This window comes from Salvia miltiorrhiza, chromosome 1, assembly GCF_028751815.1.
Source record: "Salvia miltiorrhiza cultivar Shanhuang (shh) chromosome 1, IMPLAD_Smil_shh, whole genome shotgun sequence".
In the NCBI taxonomy this organism is placed as follows: Eukaryota; Viridiplantae; Streptophyta; class Magnoliopsida; order Lamiales; family Lamiaceae; genus Salvia; species Salvia miltiorrhiza.
The window spans coordinates 66,378,744-66,401,940 of NC_080387.1; the positions used below are offsets into that span (position 1 = coordinate 66,378,744).

The window sequence follows — 23,197 nt, forward strand, 5'->3', positions numbered from 1 at the left end:
TTCCCTTAGTGTACCATGGCTACAAAAATTTATTTTCTATGTAATAATATAGATGTACCGTATTCTAGAATTATACATAAAAGCTGAATATTTATCATTCGATTATAGTTATAGTTTATATATTATTCTATTTAATATCATTCAACTGTATTTACCCCATTCATTTACTTTTCAAAATCTTATAGTTACCTAGTTATATAACATAGATGTAACTAGGAATGTAAATAAATCAAATATTTTTGGTTCAATTTTGTATTCGATTCAAATTTTTGATATTTCGAATACAAAATTTTATGATTAACTCGAAAGCAAATATAAATATCAATATATAATACGATTAAGGATTCATGCGCTCTCCTTAATCTGGGGTCTTACGTGGCATAGCTAAGAATTTAGCATTCAAAATCCCTGCAATTCTAGAGCTTCTAGCTCAATTCTGTATCGGTGACGTGGCAATATGCATCCACATCACTTATTTGATTTTAAAAAAATACAAAATCTAATAGTATTTCTCTACCCCACTTCCCAAACCCTAAAACCAATTCCCCTTCTCCCATCTCTCACGTTCGGTTCTCCCCTCCCCCGCCGTCGCAATCTGCCCCACCGCGCCCCGCCCCTCCCATCGCTGCGATCTGCTTCGCCGGACCACACCGCTCCCTTCCACCGCCGCGATCTTCCCTCTCCCATCTCCACACCGGTTCTTTCTCCCCCAAAATTCCCAAATCCTAATTTCACACTCTCATCTCCCGCTTCGATTCGCTGCAGTCCGGTCCTTTGAGGCGCGACAAGACCCCGTCGCACCGCCTTCAGCCGCCCCTGCGCCGCCCTGCCCGTCGCGACCAGAGCAGTCCGCCAGTTGCGCGCCAGGTAGGATTCTAATTGTTGGATTCTCCAATGGAATATGCGAACCCCCAGTTTCCATCTTGAGGTCTAATTCCAATTCCACCAACCACAAATTCTGCCCCGAATCGTCCGATAGATCCTACACCAGCATCGGTTCATCTAGCGTCGGCGCCACCTTCAATTCGAAAACGGTTCAATTTTGACAACTTCCGACTGCTGTCTCTCCAACTACTTCTCCGGGTAATTTCCTTTCCCTTTTGATGTGTATTTAATTATGAGAGGCGTGTACGTATTGATGTATTTTTTATGATTTTTGTGCGGGTGTTTTTTGGGGGGCTAACATGGAAATGTGTTAAAAAGACCTAGGGTTTTGGAGCTTTAATTTAAAGTTCATTGGGTTGTTGAATACATGAACTGGGTTTAGTAGCTTTGTCGATATTTGGGAACTGAGTCGCGATCGTATTACTTTTTCTGTTTGTTGCTTAACGTGCTAATGAGTTCAGTTACATATTCTTATTGATCCAAGTATTTGGTGCTTGGGCTTGATTGTTCTATTTTAATCTGTATTTGCATAATCTTCATCCGTCTCCTTATCCAATCGACGTGGTTGCTAAAGGCGCAGGAGATAGATTTAGGTTCTTTTGGGCCAATATGTAGCATTTTGTCTGTTCCCGAAATTCTCTTAGTTGTTTGGAGGTCAGATCTACTAAGGAGTTCTTGGTTGACATTTGATTTGAAGCTCGTAGTTCTAGATTGTGTGCTATTTAGTTGTTGGTGGGATTACAGATTGTCTGGTTTTGATTCTCTATGCTCTAAATGTTCTGTTTCACTCTAAAGTGTTATATGGAAAGATTATTTAGTTATATGGGTTATTTCAATTTAAATATTGGGCTGATTTTCGATGGATGTTGATGGGTGATTTCAATTTAAATATGGATAGGCTGGATTGAATATTGAAGATACGAGGGAAGAGGAAGAAAAGGAACTGCATTCCGTGTTTTCTCTTAGAAGAGAGTCTCGGTCCTCGATCCGTTTCATAGGTTACAGCAGGTAACTTAATTACGATAGTTTGTTTATTAGAATTCATTTAATTTCACAGACTGAGTGGACCCATATCACCACATATAGGGAAGTTAGAAGCCCTGCAGATTCTGTATGTAACTTTTGATTCTTAATTTCTTATACTTCACATTTTCACAAACCCTTGCTAATGCTGCTTAAACTACTTTTCTATAGGGCTCTTCATGACAACAATTTATATGGGGCAATTTCTCCAGAGCTGGGAAACTGTACACAGTTGCAGTCAGTCGCCGTCAATGACTGCTCCGCCGGTTAGCTTTGAATTGGTTCTTGATCAGCCATGGTAATGGTAGGTAATCTATAAGGAAAGATTACGATTTGACTATATATATAGAATGCTTAGTTGTATTTTAGAAAGAACAAATTTTGGAAAAAAAAAAAAATGAATGCATTTGACTATTATAAACATAGAATGATTATTGGTAAACTTTAGAATATCTCTTAGAAGTATGAACTCACACTTTTGCTTTGTTAGTAAGATGCTTGGGATTTTGGAGTTATGATGAGTGGATATAAAACTATATACTCGGAAAAGCTTCCTGACTTACATGGGTGAGAGAGAAAAAATAGACAACTGGAAGAGCTCAGCATATAGTTTTCTTTCACTTTCGTTTAGATATAAAGGAGAGCTAAGGACCATCTACTTGATGCTCGCTGGATTTTAAATTTCGCAAAGCCCAACATACCTGTGCTTATAGTACTATGTTGTCTTCTATGTGTTTGTTTGGACTTGCAGTATATATATTCTAACGCGCATGTTTATCTGTATTTGATTATGGATTATTGATTAGCTTGATTGAATTGGCATATAGATAGAATGGACACAGCACAATGGAGGGCAGCAAAGAGTCCTGTTTATTAAAAGAGGAGATTATGTTCCAGGGTTTGAAGGTATAATGGGCTTTTTTGTTTCTTATTTACTTTTGCAATATATTTCAAGTTCCAACATATACTCCCTCTGTCCCACTCTAATTCCTTTTTTTTTTTTTTTGGTTCTTTTTTTGTATTGCTTTATAGTTCTAAGTTGATAACATCTCTTAATTATTAGTTTTTTGTTTATCTAATTGAGAAGATGGTAACAGTGCTAGATTTGCAGGTTTCCCCTGGAATTCGGAGGAGTACCCACTCTGGTTCATCGTTGGTGGCCTTGTGACTTGGCAGCGGCAACATTGAGCTTTGGAATCCTAAGCCCCTGAGCTTTGAAATTTTTTGTTTCTCTTTTATTGAAATGTCTCCAATTTTTTTATTTTTTTTAATTTCTCATTTTCGTTTTGTAGTTTTTTTACTTTTATTAATGTCAATAACTGAACAAAAAGGAGCAGTGGGAAGAAGGTATGAAAAACAAGAAAAAAAAATGGATACTTTATTTTGACTTATCATTCTACATAAATGGGTGGACTTTTTTTACATTTTTATTTCTTGGGAAAAAGATTTTAGCAAGTTATTAAAAGTATTCCTATAAGTATCAATGGTAATTAAGTTAAAAATGATCATTATTGACTTAAATAAAGTAGAATCAACTTAAATGGATAGGTTTTTAAGATATCCAAAGTTTCAATTTATCTTATCAAATAAGAAATTATTCTTATTACTCCCTCCGTCCACCAAAGATATGCCACAATTTCCTTTTTCGTCCGTTCCCAAAAAATATGTCACATCAATTTTTAGTAATAGGGTCCACATCATTCCACTCACATTTAAAGTCCACTACCAATTTTACTCACATTTTATTAAAACTCGTGCCGAAAGTAAAATGACATAACTTTGATAGACTGAAGAAGTATTTTTTATCAATTGATGTTAAATCTCAAAATAAACGCATTTAATTTGTAACAACATGACTAGATTTAATTAATTAAAATACAAAATTGAAGTCAAAGAATACGTGAGCAAAGTGATAGTTATGATAATTTCATTATATTATTTTCATTAATACTTTTTGCTCGCATTCATAGTTAAGAGAATACGTCTAGATGGATATTCGATGGGTAGTGGGTGGTGGGTATCCAGCAGGTAGCGGGTTGGTGGATACTCGACGGGTGACGGGTCTTCGCGGGTAAGGGTAAGGGTGACAAATAGTAGTATACAAGAAGTTGAAATTTTCTCTAAAATTTGCTGCAGTTTCGTGGTGATTTATTTATTGGATGATTTATTGCATTTGTTGGGTGGTTGATTGCAGGATGTCGACGCCGAAAAGCAATAGTGTCCCTACCTCTCAAGCCTCGGCATGTATCTGACGGGTAGTGGGTGGCACTGTGGCGGGTATCCAACGGGTGGCGGGTATCCGCGGGGCACGAATATGGGTGACAAATAGTAGTGGGTGGCAAATAATTTTTTCAAATATACGTTTTGCTAAGTCATGTTAAGGATAAAAGTCCTCTTTAATTTATTTTTTCATTTGAATTTAATGTGTAACGTAGACCTATATCATATTAACAATTTTTAAGTGAATAATGTCCATAATTTATAAATATATTAAGAAATAAATTTTACGTTTTTTTATATAAATTAGTATAACACCAAATGATTCCCGTCGAAATTCGACGGGTTACACACTAGTTTTGTTTGATTTGATTAGTTATCAAATATGATCCCAAAATCATGATACTCGATTCAGTACCTAAAAATAAAGAATAAAATAGATATAAAGTAAAATAAACAAAAAAATTAATATTTACTTACATAAAAAATAATACAATAATCAAAGCATTAAAAAAATTGATTTCAAATTCAATTCAAACGAAAGTATTTCATATTTTGAATTAAATAGTAGGAAGTCAAATGAAATAGTAGGTAATTTCGAATAGGATATTCGAATACACTTGTAAAAATTAAAACGGATATTCGATTCAATTCGAATATTCGTGAATCAGTGTACGAATCGAATACGAATGGCAAATAAAATTCAAAAGATATTCGAGTAATCCATTGGTATATGCAATTATTTTAACGAATATGAATTGAATCCAATGATATTTATTTCGCTTCGATTCGATTTGTTTACTTTACATCACTAGATTTAACTTATTCTAAAATTAGTAGTTATTATCAACATATATAATATAACGATATAGCTCCATAGCTCATAGTTATATATAGTTATATATTAGAATTGACTAATACTCTAATTTCTTCAATAACCAGTAAATCTTGTAATTATTATTTGAATTTTGTATTTATTCCATTTATTTACTTTTTAAAATGTACTTATTACTTATTATTATCTTTAGTTAATTTTTTATATAGATGTAACTTATTTTAGAGAAATAGTTATTCTAAAATTAGAATTATAGTATGTAGACAGTATAGTGCATGGTACCTTAGTTTGTATTGAATGTGAGAATGACACCTGTGGATATAAACAAGTAACATGGGCATTAGCCAATGCATGTGGGCATCATTGGTGAATTAATTGTGACTCGGCTGGTTGGCCCCATTATGTCTATACGAAAAAGGGAAAATTGTTAGCTCACTTGCTATATGGACCCATCATCACATGCTAGGCTATGTGGTTCACCAATCGTTGCATGTGATCTAACATCCTTCAGTTTTCATATATGTGATATTTTTCAATGTGCAGTATTTATTAGTGCCAAAAATTTGGGTGCATCTCATTTTAATTAATTAATTTTATTTATTAAATTTGAATTGGTAAGATTTATTGTAATTAAAATTTATGAATTCTTAATTCATAAATATAGCTATATATTTAGCTCATACTTGTATAGTTATATAATTTTTTTTGTTCACTTTTCAAAGTCGTTTAGTTAAATAAAATAGATGCAACTTATTTTATATTTATTCTATTTATTTACATGTTTTTAGTTATTAATAAATATATATTTTACAAGTTGTCATTAATTTTTTAGTAATTACAAAAAAATAATTTACCACTAATAATATATATATATATATATATATAATTGATTCCGACGGTATACGGGTTTTTTCGGTATATACTATCGGTATATACCGAAAAATCGGTATATACCGGTGTTTCGGTATATACCGTAACACGGTATATACCGAAACACCGGTATATACCGGTGTTTCGGCATATACCGCGGTATCGGTATACCGCGGTATGAGGAAAATGATACCGTTGCCGTACCGAAAATCTTCGGTACGGTACAATACCGTACCGAAATTTTCGGTATACCGAAATTTCGGTATTTTCGGTATTTTTTCGGTACGGTAAGTGCGGTATACCGATTTTTCGGTATTTTGCTCCACCCCTATTCACAAATAACATGGACGAATATTTTCAGTATGCATATAAACAACAACTTCTCCTGCTTTCACAAATGGCAGGTTTACATAACGAACACTTTTCATATGCTAAACAGCCACATTGTGGTCACCCACAATTTATTAAAATAAAAAATAATTTAATTTATTTAACTTATTTTTTAAAATAAAAATAAGATTTAATTATTTTATCATATTCTTTACATTATAATTATTTTTTTATAATTTTTTGGTAATTTTTTTTATTTTTATTAAAAAATAAATTAAAAATAAAAAAAATAAGTACAATGTAGAGAATTTAGTAAAATAACTAAATCTTATTTTTATTTTAAAAAATAAATTAAATAAATTAAGATTTTCCTTATTATACTAGTGTGTGGGTGGCCACAATGTGGCTGCATATATTTATTGTTTCATATTAATTTCAAATTTGTGTGTGGATCAAAAAGATTGGAATAACTAAAAATATTATATGTCTTCACTCTATGTAGTCATAATTAACACTCTTGCAGTCCTACTAAATATATAGGGTGTTTCCGTCTTTGTTTTTCCTTTTCTTCTAATAAAACTCTATTTCATTCATTAAAGTTATATCGAGAGAATCTTTAGTTAGTTGCCAAATAAATTATTTAGAGCATTTTCACGGACCACTCTATAATACAATGAATTTCACAATAAAAAAATATTTTAGAGCATTTTCACGGACCACACTATAATAATACAATGAATTTCACGTCATTGTAAAATATAGAGTAATCTATTTCCATCTCCAACCATTAAATTATTTTATCAATTTAATTATTAGATATCATATATATTTATATAAATAATTATATTTACAATTAAATATTTCTAAAAAAGTGGCATTAACTATCGAAAATCGATAGTTGAAAATATAAAATCGGTCGTTAAAAGGCTAACGCGATGGATCTGAGGAGTCACCATTTTGATTCTTGTTCCGAATTTTATTTTGGAAGGTACGTTTGCATAATTGTCGTCTCAAGATATATTAGCATTATTTTCTAATCATAAATAAGGGTTTTGCATTGTGGGATGTGTTAATCGATAGTTCTTTTTTAAACTTTGAATCTAATAGCGTGGCAGAGAAGAATTTTGATGAAAATCCTTATTTATGAGGGTGTCACTCTCTATAGTCATAATTGACTCTCATGCAGTCCTATTAAAGATATATCGAGAAAAAATTAATTAGGTGCGTGCCAAAAAAATTTACGTGCTTCTAGGATTTTAGGTTTTAGACACAATCAATTAATTGATCAGGATCAGGAATAACAAGAGAGGCCTTTAAACAATTTTAACAATTTTTATATTCAATTTTCAAAATTTAATAATAGAAGGAAAGATAACTAAAAAGGATATTTTTGTTTATTCATAGAATAACTAGAATTTATACATTTTAAGTTTTGAAGTACTATATATATGTTACTGTATATATTAAGAGAATATAGTGCCACCTAGGTAGGGATGGCAGAGGATCTTGGACCCGGTCCAGATCCGTGGATCCAGATCCGTGGATCTCAATTTTTTGGACCCGACGGATCTGGATCTCAGTTTTGAAAACGGATCTGGATCTGGATCTTAAAATTTTAGATCCGGATCCGGCCCAGATTCGACCCGTGGATCCGTTTTATTTTATATATATATATTTTATATTTTATATTTAGTTTACTAATAATATTAACTAAATTAAAAATAATAAATAAATTATATTCAAAAGAATAAAAACTAAAAGTAATTAGATAAAAGTATTTTGTGTTATATTTTTCATGATGGAAATTAGATGTTGTTGATTTTGTGAATTTTTTTTAATTTAATTTAGAAATAGCAGATCCATGGATCTGGACCCGTGGACCCGCGGATCTGACGGATCTGGATCTGAATCCAAAATTTTCAGATCCACGGATCTGGATCTGGATCTAGTATATGAAAACGGATCTGGATCTGGTATTGGCCAGACCCGGTCCAGATCCGGCCCGTTGCCATCCCTACACCTAGGGATGGCAGTGGATCCTGGACCCAGTCCAGATCCGATTTGACGGATCTGGATCTCAATTTTTTGGATCCGCGGATCTGGATCTCATTTTCTAAAACGGATCTGGATCTGGATCTTGACATTTGAGATCCGGATCCGACCCAGATCCGACTCGTGGATCCGATTTAATTAAAAATATATTATTTATTTTCTATATTTATTTTATTAATAATATTAGATATATTAAAAAAAATAGAATTAATTTGGATTGGGGAAGACTTGTTCTCGACTTCTCGTAGACTCATGCATTGAGATTTGTTTATTTTGATATTTTGATGACTTGATTTTCATGATGGATATTAAATATTGTTGATTTTGTACAATATTTTTCATGATGGATATTAAAAGTTGTTGATTTTGTGAATTTATTTTTGAATTTAATTTGAAAATACTAGATCCATGGATCTGGACCCGCGGATCCGTGGATCTGACGGATCTGGATCTGGATCCAAAATTTTCAGATCCGTGGATCTGGATCCGGATCTGAATCTGGTATATGCAAACGGATCTGGATCTGGTATTGGCCAGACCCGGTCCAGATCCGGCCCGTTGCCATCCCTAGTGCCACCTTTAATATGTACGTGTCATTATATGTTTATAATATGACTATGCAAATGTATTTAAGAAGAATGTTAACACAAACGCAGCTAGGCATAAATTAATACTAATGAAATGAGCAGAAGCATTTCATTAATGGCACGTGCGCGAACAATATGTTCCTTCAAAACTGTTCATGTACCTAACAAAAAAGGAAACTGATGCAGCACCTCTATAAATAGATGTGTAACCCAACACAAAGAAAGCGGTTCAAGAGAGCAAAGGTTGATCTCAAAATGTCTATCTCTATATTGCAAATGGCGATTCCTTATAATCATCTCCATAAATTACACAGCAGCAAGTCTTCAAAACTTTCTAGTAGCTGCCTCCGCCTGCGTTGCTCCTCCCAACTAAATGCTGATCAACTCCCAATCCCACGACGATCTGGAAACTACAGTCCTTCCCGTTGGGATGTCGACTATATTCAATCACTCCAAAGTGATTATAAGGTATCATATACACATGCATCATCTCTCATTAATCAATACAAATTAATTAACTCCAAATTAAGTGATCTGCGTGTGTATATATGTATTCTAATAATAAGTGTTAATGTATATTAAACAATTATGTAGGAAGACAGGCATGTGAGAAGGGCTAGTGAGCTAATTATGCAAGTGAAGAAGATGCTGGAGAAAGAAACGGATCCCACTCGACAGCTTGAGTTGATTGATGAGTTGCAGAGGTTGGGTCTGTCTGAACATTTCCACAATGAATTCAAAGAAATCTTAAACTCTGGATATTTAGAAAATAAATATTACAAGAATGGTGAGATCATCACGCAAGAGGCTGGCAAAAAGAATTTGTACTCCACAGCTCTTGCATTCAGACTCCTTAGACAACATGGCTTTCAAGTTGCTCAAGGTTTTTTATATACATAATAAATGATGTTTTTTGTGTATTACCATAATTAATGCATTGTTCACAGTTAACATAATAAAGTTGGTTTGATTTCCTTGTTATTGGCAGAAGTGTTTGAATGTTTCAAGAACGAGGAGGGGGAGTTCAAAGCAAGCCTCAGGGACGACACCAGAGGATTGTTGCAACTCTATGAAGCTTCTTTCTTGTCGACGGAAGGTGAAAACACACTCGACATAGCGAGAGAATTCGCCACCAAGATTCTGCAGGAAAAACTAGTAAATGATGAAATTGATGACAATAACCTTTTAATATGGATACGCCATTCTTTGGAGATCCCAATTCATTGGAGCATTGAAAGGGTAAATACAAGTGTGTGGATTGATGCATATAAGGGAAGAGCCGACATGAACCCAATAGTATTGGAGCTTGCCATACTGGACTCCAATATCGCCCAAGCACTATATCAAGAAGAACTCAAACAGGACTTACAGTGAAGTGCATGCAACATATATCTATCTATCTAGATTAAATCCTTGAATGAATGAATCTTGCATGATGCATATATTATCATACGTATAGGTGGTGGAGAAATACGAGCCTTGCAGAGAAACTCCCCTTCGTGAGGAACAGGCTCGTGGAAAGCTACTTCTGGGGTGTTGGGGTGGTGCAGCATCGACAACATGGAACCGCAAGGATGGCTGTGGACAGATCCATCGCTCTTATAACAGTTATAGACGATGTTTATGATGTGTATGGCACCTTAGAAGAACTCGAACAATTCACAGACGTCATTCGAAGGTTAATTAATCAATCGATCAATCACATGTATATATATATATCTTGGACTGAAATTGTGAGTGTTATATGATGATGAAAAATCTCAGATGGGATATGAGTTCAATGGAACAACTCCCTAGTTACATGCAGCTGTGTTTTCTTGCATTGAACAACTTCATTAACGACACAGCCTATGATGTTCTAAAGGAGCAAGGTATCAACATTATCCCGTATCTGCGAAAATCGGTACGTATGTACGTAATTACATTGACATTTGATTGGTATGATGGAATGCAGGTGGGCTGTCTAATTGGTTATTGGATTTTGGATAATCCGTTAACTGATCTGAAATTTCCGGATTTGGGTATCCAATAACCAAATTTTTTGGTTATCGGTTCGGTTTCGGGTATCATTTTTAGAAAAATTTCGGGTATCGGTTAACCCAATAACCGAAACGGATTAACCGAAATAACCGAAAATGATTTAATATATATATTATATATTTTTAAATTATTAATTCATTAATTTATTTATTTTTTAAAAAAAATCGAGTCTTAGCTCAAATAAAATTATGATATATTTAAAGTATAAGAATAAGCTTTAGTCTAGTATAAGTTGCTTTGTGTATTTTCTAAAGACTAAGGTTCAAATCATCTATCAAATTATTTGAATTTTAATTTTTTAAGTGGGTATTTCGGATACCCAAATAGCCGAATCGGGTAACCGAAGCGGTTATTGGGTAACCGAATACCTAAGGTGGGAATGGAATGGTGATTCCTACCTTGATTTCATTCCACCATTCCTTCCATCAACCATGGTATTAGCCATTCCATTACATTCTTAATCCTTATAAATTTAAGTTTTGACATGTATATTTGTACGAAACACATTATTATTATTATTATTCATTTTTTTACCCAAAATATATAAAATATTTTTTTGAATAAATATATATATTTTTTAAATAAAACTTAAAATTTTTATCTACTCAATTATATTTATAATTTTTATACTTTCAAAGTGAGGTAAAAGGTAAATTAATAAAATAAAATAAAATAATTTCATTACATATATAAACTTTATTTCTAGCTATGAATCATACGAATTGAATCGAACAAAGAATCACCATTTCATTCTTTTGGTATTCCTTATACATACCAAGCATAGGAACCACCTAAGGTTTATCATTCCATTCCATCATACCAATCACCTCCTTATTTAGCAAACTAAGAATGCAATGAATGGATTGCAGTGGACGGATATGGCAGAGGGGTTTATGGTAGAGGCAGAGTGGTACCACAGAGGATACAAACCAAGTCTGGAAGAGTATGTGGAGAACGGATGGAGGTCAATCGGAAGCACTGTTGTACTAACCCATGCTTTTTTCGGAGGAACAACTTGTCTTACAAATGAGACTATCCACAGTTTTTACGGATACCACGAGATAGTTCGTTTGTCATCAATGCTTCTGCGGCTTGCTGATGATTTGGGAACCTCTGCTGTTAGTTGCAAGCAATATAATATTCATTATTTCTTTGCCTCTTTACAATTTTGTATATAATTAATTAATTATATACAGGATGAGGTGAGCAGAGGCGACGTGCCGAAATCAATCCAGTGCTACATGAATGACAACAAGAATGCATCAGAAGCAGAGGCACGTGAGCACGTGAAATGGTTGATAGGGGAGACGTGGAAGAAGATGAACAAGGAGAGGGTGGCGAGGGACTCTCCATTTTCCCAAAATTTTATAGGATGTGCAGTGGATATGGGAAGAATGGCGCAGTATATGTACCACTATGGAGATGGGCATGGCATGCAACACTCTATCGTACACCAACAGATGGCTGCCTGCTTGTTCCACCCTTCTGTCTAATTAACTACCTACACCCACATATACTACTTATTAATTAATATGTATTATAAACATGCATGCTCAAGTGACTTACCCCCAGCGTGCTTAATTTGGAATAATCTATACCACACATTTCAATCTTATGTCCTTGATCTGATCATAAGCGTTAATAGTAGTTCGTTAACACAATTTTATTATTGCTAGCATTGATGTTATTAACTTTTTTTTTATATAAGTAAAAATTATAGATATAATAATATTTTATTTTTTAATTAGCAATTTGGTCTATATGATTTTACAACTATAGTAATATATACACTCTATAAACTAATAAAAATTTCCAGCCCCAACTTGGGCCGGTTCAAAAAATCATCAGTTTTAAAAACTAATAAAATAATGGGATAATTTTAAAGAGAATCCTTTATAAATATTATAAATTTAAAAAATTATAATTATAAATGTTATAGTAATTATTTTAAATATGAACTTATTGTTGAATCATCTTTTGCTTGATCATCAATAGGATCTCAAGTCATATCAGCCATAAAAAAATGATAGATATATACATGCATTTATTTAATTTAAAGTATCTCTCAATTATTTAATAACCCCTATTATTGGTTCTTTCGTTCTCATTTGAACCTCTCCCTTATATGAGGTTGGGATCAAGTGAGAATGCTATTTTTCGTGATAAATGAAAATAACAAATAAGTCGGTATAAATCCATGAATAAGCTGCTTGTAATAACAACCGTAATTTAATTAATTGTTGAAATTTTCACCTCGTCCAGAATTCAAACCGATTTTTGAAGAGTTATTTATGCATTACAAAAAACCTTATATTGATTTATCATATTAATTCTCATTCTCACCTTACTAAATCATTTCCCTTTTTTCTTCTCCCTATCTCTCTCTATATATAAAGCTAGCACACACACTTTATCGTACTCTATTGTCACATTTGTAATTGAGAGATTAATATCATTGATCCCCTAACTATAGGATGAGATTTTAGCAAACTATCAACTTAACTTACCTCAAAAAATAAAAAAATTAGATTGTCAAATTACCAATTGAATTATTCATGTTCCATTGTTGCTACCTAAAATCATGACTTATGTATCTATATATAATTTATAGCGGGAAAAATCCATTTAAGTTCAAATAAAGTGAATAACTAAAGATATTCAGTCTAATGGATCTACTCAGTCAAGCAACAATTTAAATAATGTTTCTACTGTCTACAAAAAATAGTTCATTTTTATCATTTTGAGAATGTCCATAAAAATTAATTCATTTTCATTTTCGGAAACATTCTATCACATAATGAACCTTTTTACATTCTCAATATAATTAATTATCATTATTAACACTACTTTTTAAGTGAGACTCATTCTCCATTCACAATACACTTAGTTATTTTTATTAAAACTCGTAATGTCCTATTCCATAATTTTTTTTTGCGAATGACGACATGAGTACTACAAAAGCTCATACTAGGGCCAAGCACGGTGAATACGTGGGTTTGTCGGTTCAAGTTTTAGGAAAAATTATGGGTTAATAGCCAGGGGCGGATCCAGGAATTTTGTTGGGGGGGCTGAACTTGCACAGGGGTTCGGGGGCGGTAGCCCCCGGATTTTTTTTTTTTGGGATATAATATATAGTAATTAATAAATAATTATTTTTTGTCATTAGATCAACAACAATAATAAAAACCTACAATAGTTTCATTCATTACCATGTCTATTACATTACAAATAATCTATGAATATACACTTGGCGAACCCGAGCTAGTCGTCTCTGTTTGAGAAAGAAATGACAGTTGATTTCGACGTGTACTCATTGACTGAAAACGTTGCAAGATCTTCTCGTTGTCAATAGTTTAAAAAATTTCCTTCTCAATATACACGACCAAACTGTCATTCATCGATTGGCTTTCTTAATTGACTGAAAACTGCAAGTACTCTCTACGTGCTTGATCGCGAATAGTAATAGGAAACTCCTCAATTGGCTTTCTTAACCCCGGGTCACGAACGTATTCATCAAAATTTGTTTCATCTTCTACATTGGCTTCAACTTCTACATTGGCTTCAATAGCGGGTGTAACTGAATCACAAGATGGTTGACCTCTACATTTTTTAGAAAAAAAACGTTCCATTTCCTATAAAAAAAAATAAATTAATCCAATTTAGCATTCATAACCAACAACTCAGAAATATACAATTGGCTAATTCACAATTTTATTCCATTGAAAATTGACTAAAAAGTATCAAATGTATTCAAATTTCAAAAATAGCAAAACTATAATCTAATTGGCTAATTGACAAATAACAAATCTATTCTTCTAAAAAAATAACAAATATATTAGCAAAATTCAATTCCACTCAAAAGTCGGCTACCCTCTGTCCTCCACTACCATTCACAAAAAGAAAAAACAAACTCAAATTCTTATCTAATTGAAAAACATAGGAAAATTTGGGGGTTTACAAAATGAAAAAAAAAAATTCAAACAAAAGCAGCGGTGGTACCTCAATCTTCTCGACGCAGTAGACTGGAAGCGGCGGTGGTTCAATCTCCTCGACACAGCGGCAGCGCGGAACGCGAGCGGCAGTTGACCAGTGGTGTTGTGGCCGGAAAGGGGCGACTGGAAGCGGCGCTCAAATTTAAGAAGTTTAGAGGTTAGGGTCTGTCTGTCCCATTTGTATTTCTTTTACAGAGTATTTAGTTTATTATTATTTTTAATTTCTATATTTAAAAAAAAATCAAAATTTGCTGGATCCTCCACTGTTAATAGCCGAAAAATACACGAACTTTCATGAAATTTACAAATTGCACATGAGCTTCAAAAATAGCCTCAGAATACAATACCTTTTAATTTTGTTGCAAATTGCACACGGCGAAATTTTCGACGAAGAATAGGTTTGACCGGTGATTACTTAGACATTACATGGCATATTGCGTGGCTTTTTTTACACGCTGGCAAGCCACATGGGCAAAACGACGTCGTTTTGATATTTTGAAGAATTTACAAAAAAAAAATTGCCTCTGTGTCTGCCTCCCGCTTCTCCGGCGAGGAGCAGTTGCGCCGTGACAGCAGCTCCACTCAACCGCCACCTCCACCACCCATTCCTCATCGACGCCACCACCTCCTGCCGCCTCACCTACTCCATCTTCCTCCGCCAAGTCGCCTCTCTGTCCGCCTCCCTAAATCCCTCCTCTCCAACAACGCCGCCGCATTCATCCTCCTCTACCGCTAGGAGCGCAATGGCTGCAGCCCTCGTGAGTCGCCGCCTTCATCCTACTCCCCAAATCGCCTTACAAAGATTCAACCCCCGACCAATGGAATCCCCAACGTGGGGAGCCCCCGATTCCCTTCTTCCCCCACTATCATCCACCAAGATTGCATTCCCAACAGGCTGTGACCCGTTTCTCTCACCTCTCTCCAATCCAACACTTCCTTCAAGAATAAAGCTCACATATCTTCGAACTTCACCGACTGATTCCCCGCAGGGACAGTCTCAAACCCTTCTCCCCACCTCCAGATTTCACAGAATCCGCCCCCTTACCACTTGCAGTAACATTTGCATCAAGGGTTTCATTCAAAGGAAATTGCATATTTGGGGTAACACTAGTATTAGTAGTATTACGCCAAGAAATAAAACAAGTATTACCAGATCTGGAGATTTTTCCACTTTTACCCCTGGCGACGCGACGCCGCCCCTAGCAGTGGCAGAGCCACCGCCACCTCTCACCTTCTCCGACCCACACACACCACGCAAACCAACTGACGAAGGCAGCGTTTAGACGGGAAGAAGGTGCGGCATCCAAACTGGAAAGCGCCTCTGGTCCATCGCCTCTCACCTTTTTCCATTTTTGTAATTTTTTTTAATTTATACTACTCAAAACGACGTCGTTTTGAGCACCGGTGAGTCCACGTCTAAAAATTCTGGGAGCCACGTCAACACTGATCAATGTGGTGGTCAACGCGTGTGTAATTTGCAACAAAATTAAAAAGTCATGTATTCTGAGGCTATTTTTGAAGCTTATGTGCAATTTACAAATTTCGTGAAAGTTCATGTATTTTTCGGCCATTAACCCAAAAATAAATGTTTGATGACTAAGTGACATGGAAGTCCAATAAGATTCATTTATAGGAAATCAGAACAATTATGGTTGGGACGAACTTTCAGAAAAAAGATAAATCTCAACCTTAGTCGTCTTCTCATAGGCTCGCTTATATATTCAAACCCATTAATTAAGTCAGATATCGACAATCACTTGTATCCATTTTCTCACTCGTACAAGATCTCTTACTCTCGAATCCTTCGTTCTCTCATTTTGCCTCCATGTTTTCAATAATTTAAGATTCCGATTTACCGACTAGCCTTACTAGCCCGGACATATCGCCTTTCATTCCACAACGTTCAATAGCTCTTTCTTTGATCAACTGGGACACCCTAATTGACCGTATAAGCATTTTACATGTTATTTACGTTATTTACGTTCATTATATCTATTATTTCTATATGAATGTCGAAGGCCCTTCATCAACACCGCCGTCAGTGTTCTCAAGAGGATTTCTAACATTGTTCGTGATTTCAGGTTGCTAGTGTCTGTCGATCCGAACGTAACCAATGTCCCTCTCTTAATTGTTGGATTCATACCAACAACAATCGTCAATAAAAATTAGGATGCAATGGTTTCACATTTTGCATTTCAGATGACATGAAAAATAAAAAAATAAATGAATGAATAGTCAAGGTTAATTAGAGTTCCATATGAATGTTGAGTTTTCTGACAAAGAAAGACGAAACAAAAATATTGTACTCCCTTTGTTCATAAAAAATAGTCCCAGAAAGGGACGTCACGAATGTATTATGAGTGAAGAAAGAGTTTCACTTGAATGGTAGTATTAATAATAATAATAATATTTAATTGTTTTTTGAATGTATTAAAACTTGAGAAAAGGACCCACCAAATGATAGAAATGGTAAATAAGTTGATGTATTGAGGATAATAAATTGTCGGGTATTGTCCAAAATTGGGAATTGACTAATTTTTGTAAACAGGATAATTTAAATAAATAGAAATTAATATAAATAAAATGAGCCCATCCAATAAAACAAAAGCGCATCTGGTGTAGTGGTATCATAGTACCCTCCCACGGTACTGACCGGGGTTCGATTCCCCGGATTCGCAATTTTATTTATTTATTTTTTTTGTTGCATCTATCTCATGTTATCATTTCTCGTAATTTTATCGTTTTCTTGCATCCATCTTACTATTTCTTTTCACTTTTTCATTGTTTTATTTCTTATTTCTTTTTTCTTTTTTGAGCTCCTATTAGTATCACAGTATCACTCCGGAGTACAATCTTTGGTGATGTTTTCAATTATATCTTACTCAAACTTATCAATTTTGTCTGTATCTTTTCAATATGCATTATTTCTATTTTCTATTGTGGGAAAAAATACAAGGAAGGATTTTGAAACTAAAAAGTTGTCATTTCTTTTTATGGTAGTACTTAATTACAAGATAAAAAACAGAAACGAGGCAAGTTAGTTTTTCGATGCCAAAAATTAACGAGAGCCATCTTTATTTTTATAATAGGTCACGCATTTGATTGCAAGTATCAATAATTCAGCATATTTTAGAAAAAAACGATGATTTTAAGTTTATTATTCTTATCGAACAAACATTATGTAGCAATGATTCCTTGTGATATCTTGAGACCTCTGAAAAACAAAGAATTGTTCAGGAAAGCTAATATAAAGAACCAACAAACAAGATTGTTCTTCCAAGAAAATGGGACACGACCTAGTAAGGTAGCATATAGCTAAATTCAAATCTACGCAACTGTACAACGGGATTCAATCACTAACAACAATCCTGTTAAGCCTCACTCTGTTTTTCGTATAAATTTCAAACAGCAGGGTGAGTGTAGTTCAATCCAGGTTGACAGTACGACATTTCTCCAGCCACATTTGAGCTCTGAATCAAGCTTCACCGGGTACCAACAACGACTCAAGTTCTTCTCGACGCTGCTCAAGCTCCTGCAATTGTTAGTTTGATGTAACATTGGTGATCCTCACAAAGAGCATGATACAAACAAATGGAACAAAAGCCAGAAACTCAGTAATGGAGGTGGCGTAGGGGACTGCTGGTAGGAACTTTGCATTTAACTAATAAAACCGACAGCTCAAAGCAGCAAAATTTAATTCCCATGTATATGGTAAGATTTCGAGCATCTTTTACCATATAATGAGGGTTTTAAATCTGATAAGGGTAATTCCTACTTCCTTTTTATTCCAATTGTCGATATTAACTTCAAAGGAACATCAACAGCACAGCAAGAAATAAGGAAGAAATTTCTACATTACTTAGGACTCGAGATATCGAGCAAATTCTATTGCTAAACAGGAGCGGAAAATAAACAAAAGATATATACAATAATAGAAGGAAAAAAAAAAAAACAAATATACAAGTAAACAACCTTGATAGTGAACTACTAAAACCTTATAAGGGTGATGATACTCATTCTTATTGTTCACTCAAACATCTCAATGGGGGCTATTACGTTCATAACCTAATGCAGAAAGACATTACCTCAAGATCCTTTATTGCTTGCTCCCTGGTGAGTTCTTTTTTCTGGCGAGCGCGTTTCACCATGCCAATGCAGAACATTCCCTAAAGAGGCATTTAAAGTTCAGACTCTATGTTAGTGCTTAACGTACCTAAAACTCATCATAAGACTCTGAATCAACAGGCCACATGCTATGTTGAGAGGAAAAGGTTATTATTTCACTGTGTAAACAAAATTACAAAAGCCAAAGACATTTACTACTGACCGGAATATAATCATAAACTTACTGATATAAGGTAAACCACACCACATGCAAGAAGTAGGTAGCTAGCAATGCTCTGAAGAAGAAAAAGCTCTGAATGATCCTTTAAATACTCAGGGTAAGCTCGGGTCATCACTGCAACACTGGAGAAAATAGATGAGCACAAGCCACAAATGCAACAACCTAGAAGCAGTTCTTGAATATAAGAACAGAACTGGAAATGGGGCTTGTCAGTGTAATCTCCAGATGAATGCTACAGATTTCTTGCTAGTCACTATCCCATAAGCAATAACACAGTTGAAAGCTTAGTCTAGTCACCCAACAGGAAAACACAGGGAAACTTTGGGTGATTTTGGAGATTCGATAGAAATCTAAATCTGGAAGATGAATATAACCAACATAACTAGGTATGAGTAATCTAAAACTACATACGAGCATAACCAAGTAGAAGTTCAACCAAATGAGTCGCTCAGGAAATAAATGTATAGCAAAAGTTGGACGTACAAGATCTGCAGCATTCCCCTGCCTGCCCAATACTCCAAGACCTGCAACATGTTCGACAGTTAACATAACATATGAATTTGAACACAACAAATAACAGCTGGAGTGTTTTTCAAATACTATCAAGAAAAGGGTACTATGACTGAACTTCGATTCCCATCATATTAAATTATTTTATGCTTTAAAAGTCTATATTAAAGAAAACTGAATATGGGGAATGAAACAGTATCCATCAGCTACAGATACGTGACACAGATTTTCTTTTTTTATTTTCCACTATCTGCAGACAACTATTTAAACAGTTTTCGAGAAAGCTACATGGAAAGTTTAGCTATACATCCCTTCCGAAGGCCAAGCACAAAACAGGCAACCGATGAGCAACTGTTAGGGAAACCCGTAAAACGTTCAACTCCCAAGCTCTATTAAATCATAACACTTAGGCTCCATGAGTACAAAAGTTGTGCTAAAGACTATCTGAACCTCCAACATTCGAGAAACATTTATGTTCTTAATTTTTAAACAAGAATATGATAGAGATGTGTCGGGAGGGCCGGTATTTTCGGCATGAGAAGGGAGCAATCGCAGCAACTTCAGCGGGCTTGTTGGAATTAATCAATTAGCTTTGGATTATTTAGTTAATTAGTTATTTTTCAAACCAACACAGAATATGTGCTTTTCCAAACCTGCAAGCTTTCTTCAAGTAATGATGTCATGGGGGAAGAATTCTTCGATTTGGGGCTTGAGCTAAAGAACATGTTAAACATCTGAGTTCAAATTAAAAAACCTCTAGAATTGAAAACCATCTCAAGTTACCAAGTTTTCTTAATTAGAAAGCAGGAGGACAGAAAATGCAGATATTATATACTAGGTGAGTAAATTCTAGAAAGACGCCGCGGATAACACAGAGCATTAATTACCCTAAAACCAAGAAATTCAATTCCCAGCAGTGTAAAACTTCGTCATTTGAAATCGTTAATGCATACACACCAAATACAGAACTAAAAGCAGCGAGAGAGAGAGAGAGAGAGAGAGCGAACCTTGGAGAACTTCATGATGAATTCCCACTCGGTCTCGGCGACCACCACAAACACGGCAATAACCACCGCGTAACACCGGAATATCCCATCGAATATCTGCACTAGATCAAACGAATTCAAAATGTGCTGAACCCACTCGTTATCGAACGAATTGAAATTGCAGAGGAAGAGGAGCAAATACATCAGATACGTTCTTGAAAGATTGGATGGCGGAGAGGATGTTGACAGCGATGCAGAGAATGGCGGCGAGAGCAGTGATGACGCTGAAGAATCGGCAGGTTATCAAGAAGGGATCGTGCCTCGAACGGACCCGGGGGGCGGGGGATGGCGGGTCGGGGTCGTGCGAGCTCTGCGCCTCCATTTGCAGCTGAGATGGTGAAATGCAACTGCTGCCGCGTGGCTCAGGACTTGAGTTCCTGCACCTGCTCTGCTGCACCCAACCCAAATTGATGTCTTTAATTATTTATTCAACTTATACGGGAGAATATTTCCTTTCGTCCCCTATTATTTTTCTGCAATTCTAGAGTTTCGTGCCAACTTATATAGTAGATTAATTCATGTGAAAATTTATCGCAGATGTCAATTTCTTTTATATATATATATATATATATATAAATTATACTTATAAATAAATAAATAAAAATTAAAGACTGTACAACGAGAACTTGCATCCAAACCTCAAGCATATCAGCATATGCCAATCTCTTCTCCACAATAATGTACAGATGTCAATTTCTTGTCCACAGTTGAATGTACAATAATAGCCTTCACATGTGTACAATAATAGATGAGTAATGCACGTCGGCGGCGCGGACAATTTGTATCCATATGTAACAACAAATTTTTGTATTTCAATTTAAAAAAATACAAAAGCACGTTACAAAGATAATTTGATAGAATGTGATAGAGTTTTGCGGGTTGCAATTTCTAGGTGATCCTCTGATTCTTCTCTTCCATTTGATTCTTCGACGATAAATCCAAAGGGCTTCAAGCCATGATTTTGAATTGCACGTCGAAGTTGATTTGATTTGGAGAAGAACGTCCTTAGAATTTTGTAAGAACGCCTTGAAGCTTTCGATCTTGAAGATTTGAATGCTTGATTGTTTGAAGATTTGAAGGTTTGATCGCTTGAAGATTTGAAGGTTTGATCACTTGAAGATTTGAAGATCTTGATCACTTGAAGATTTGAAGGTTTTGAATTCTTGAACTCTTGAAACTTTGAAGAATGCTTGAATTCTTGATCACTTGAACTCTTGAAGCTTTGAAGATCTTGAAGAATACTTGAATCCTCCACTTGTTCCACTTGTGACACTAGAGAGAATTCTTGTGCTCTTCAACCTTGCACTCCTCCAAGATATCATTTATGAGCACCCAACACTTCTATTTATAGACTTTAAAGATGGGCCTCATGGGCTTTATGAGCTTTGGGCCTCCATGCATGGGCCTTAGGGCTTTAAGTGGCCAATAAGCCCATTAATTCATTATATTAAATATTAATTATATATATCTATTTAAATTAGGAATAAAATTCCATTTAATAAAATAGAAAATATAATTGAATATTTAATTCATGAATTTACACGTGGCACGATTTCATTCGACAACAAATTTAATTGTCTACACCATCTCGTATTCTCCTCAACTTTAGGTATAAATTGAAGATCGGTCGAAGTATGCATTATAACACAGTTCTCCCTTCGTTTCGTTATAAATATTTCATTATTTTTAAATATGGAAATTAAAAAATATATAATTAATAAATGAAATAAATTAGTAAAAATTACTCTCTTCGCTCCACGAATCTTGATGCATTTATTTTCGGCACGAATATTAAGAAATTGTAGATTAGTATTTTAAATGTGGAGATACTAAAGTAGAAAAGTGAGAAAGTAGAAGTGTGTAGGTAATAAAGTAGAAAAGTGATAAAGTAGAAAAATGTGTAGGTAATAAAGTAGAAAAATGATAAAATAGAAAAGTCTGTAGATAATAAAGTGATAAAGTTGGTAATTAAGAACCCTTATTTTTTATCTAATTGTTACTATATTTAGAAATGTATCAAAATTCGTGGGACGAAGAGAGTATTTAAATATTAAGTATAGATAGAATATGTTGCCAAAAAAGAAATAAGACATTTATAATGGGACATTCTATTATAGAAAGTCGGACATTTATAATGGGACGGAGGGAGTAATATATAAAGCAATTTGCATAAGTGAAATAATTATATAAAATAAGGTGTTTATTATTTATGTGAACTTTTCACACGCACTGGCGAAGCCAGGAATTTAATTCGGGAGCTGAACTTGTGTGAGGTTCCCCAATTTTTATTTTTATTTTTGAACATTTTCGTATATTTTAGGCATTTTTTATTAAAATATAAGAATAATTGTAATAGTAACACAATTTTTTTTAGGCATTTCGTACATTTTTTATTAAAAAAATAAATATAATAATAATGATAACGAACAACATTTTCGTAAATTATATAGTTTCAATATATTATA

The 23,197-nt window shown here is 34.4% G+C and overlaps 2 protein-coding genes, 1 long non-coding RNA gene and 1 other non-coding gene across 4 annotated transcripts; 3 read left to right on the forward strand and 1 right to left on the reverse strand.

Annotated features, from left to right (window-relative positions):
• Window positions 1–551: 551 nt before the first annotated feature.
• Window positions 552–3,295, forward strand: LOC131005155 (uncharacterized). The gene is made up of 5 exons (XR_009095209.1): window positions 552–1,083; window positions 1,784–1,893; window positions 2,080–2,212; window positions 2,736–2,814; window positions 3,020–3,295. It is a non-coding gene; the product is annotated as an uncharacterized LOC131005155 (long non-coding RNA).
• Window positions 3,296–9,029: 5,734 nt separating this feature from the next.
• LOC131005156 (cineole synthase 1, chloroplastic-like) lies at window positions 9,030–12,468 on the forward strand. Its single transcript, XM_057931972.1, has 7 exons — window positions 9,030–9,267; window positions 9,394–9,682; window positions 9,788–10,169; window positions 10,259–10,477; window positions 10,564–10,702; window positions 11,709–11,957; window positions 12,036–12,468. The coding sequence occupies exons 1-7, from the start codon at window positions 9,055–9,057 to the stop codon at window positions 12,330–12,332; spliced, it is 1,788 nt and encodes a 595-aa protein (XP_057787955.1). The 5' UTR covers window positions 9,030–9,054; the 3' UTR covers window positions 12,333–12,468.
• A 4,970-nt stretch (window positions 12,469–17,438) lies between these two features.
• Window positions 17,439–17,509, forward strand: TRNAG-CCC (transfer RNA glycine (anticodon CCC)). The gene has a single exon. It is a non-coding gene; the product is annotated as a tRNA-Gly (tRNA).
• Window positions 17,510–18,060: 551 nt separating this feature from the next.
• Window positions 18,061–21,386, reverse strand: LOC131005158 (uncharacterized). The gene is made up of 6 exons (XM_057931973.1): window positions 20,875–21,386; window positions 20,694–20,789; window positions 19,660–19,700; window positions 19,181–19,298; window positions 18,917–18,997; window positions 18,061–18,363 (listed from the first exon to the last, which is right to left on the reverse strand). The coding sequence occupies exons 1-6, from the start codon at window positions 21,052–21,054 to the stop codon at window positions 18,307–18,309; spliced, it is 573 nt and encodes a 190-aa protein (XP_057787956.1). The 5' UTR covers window positions 21,055–21,386; the 3' UTR covers window positions 18,061–18,306.
• Between the last annotated feature and the right edge of the window lie 1,811 nt (window positions 21,387–23,197).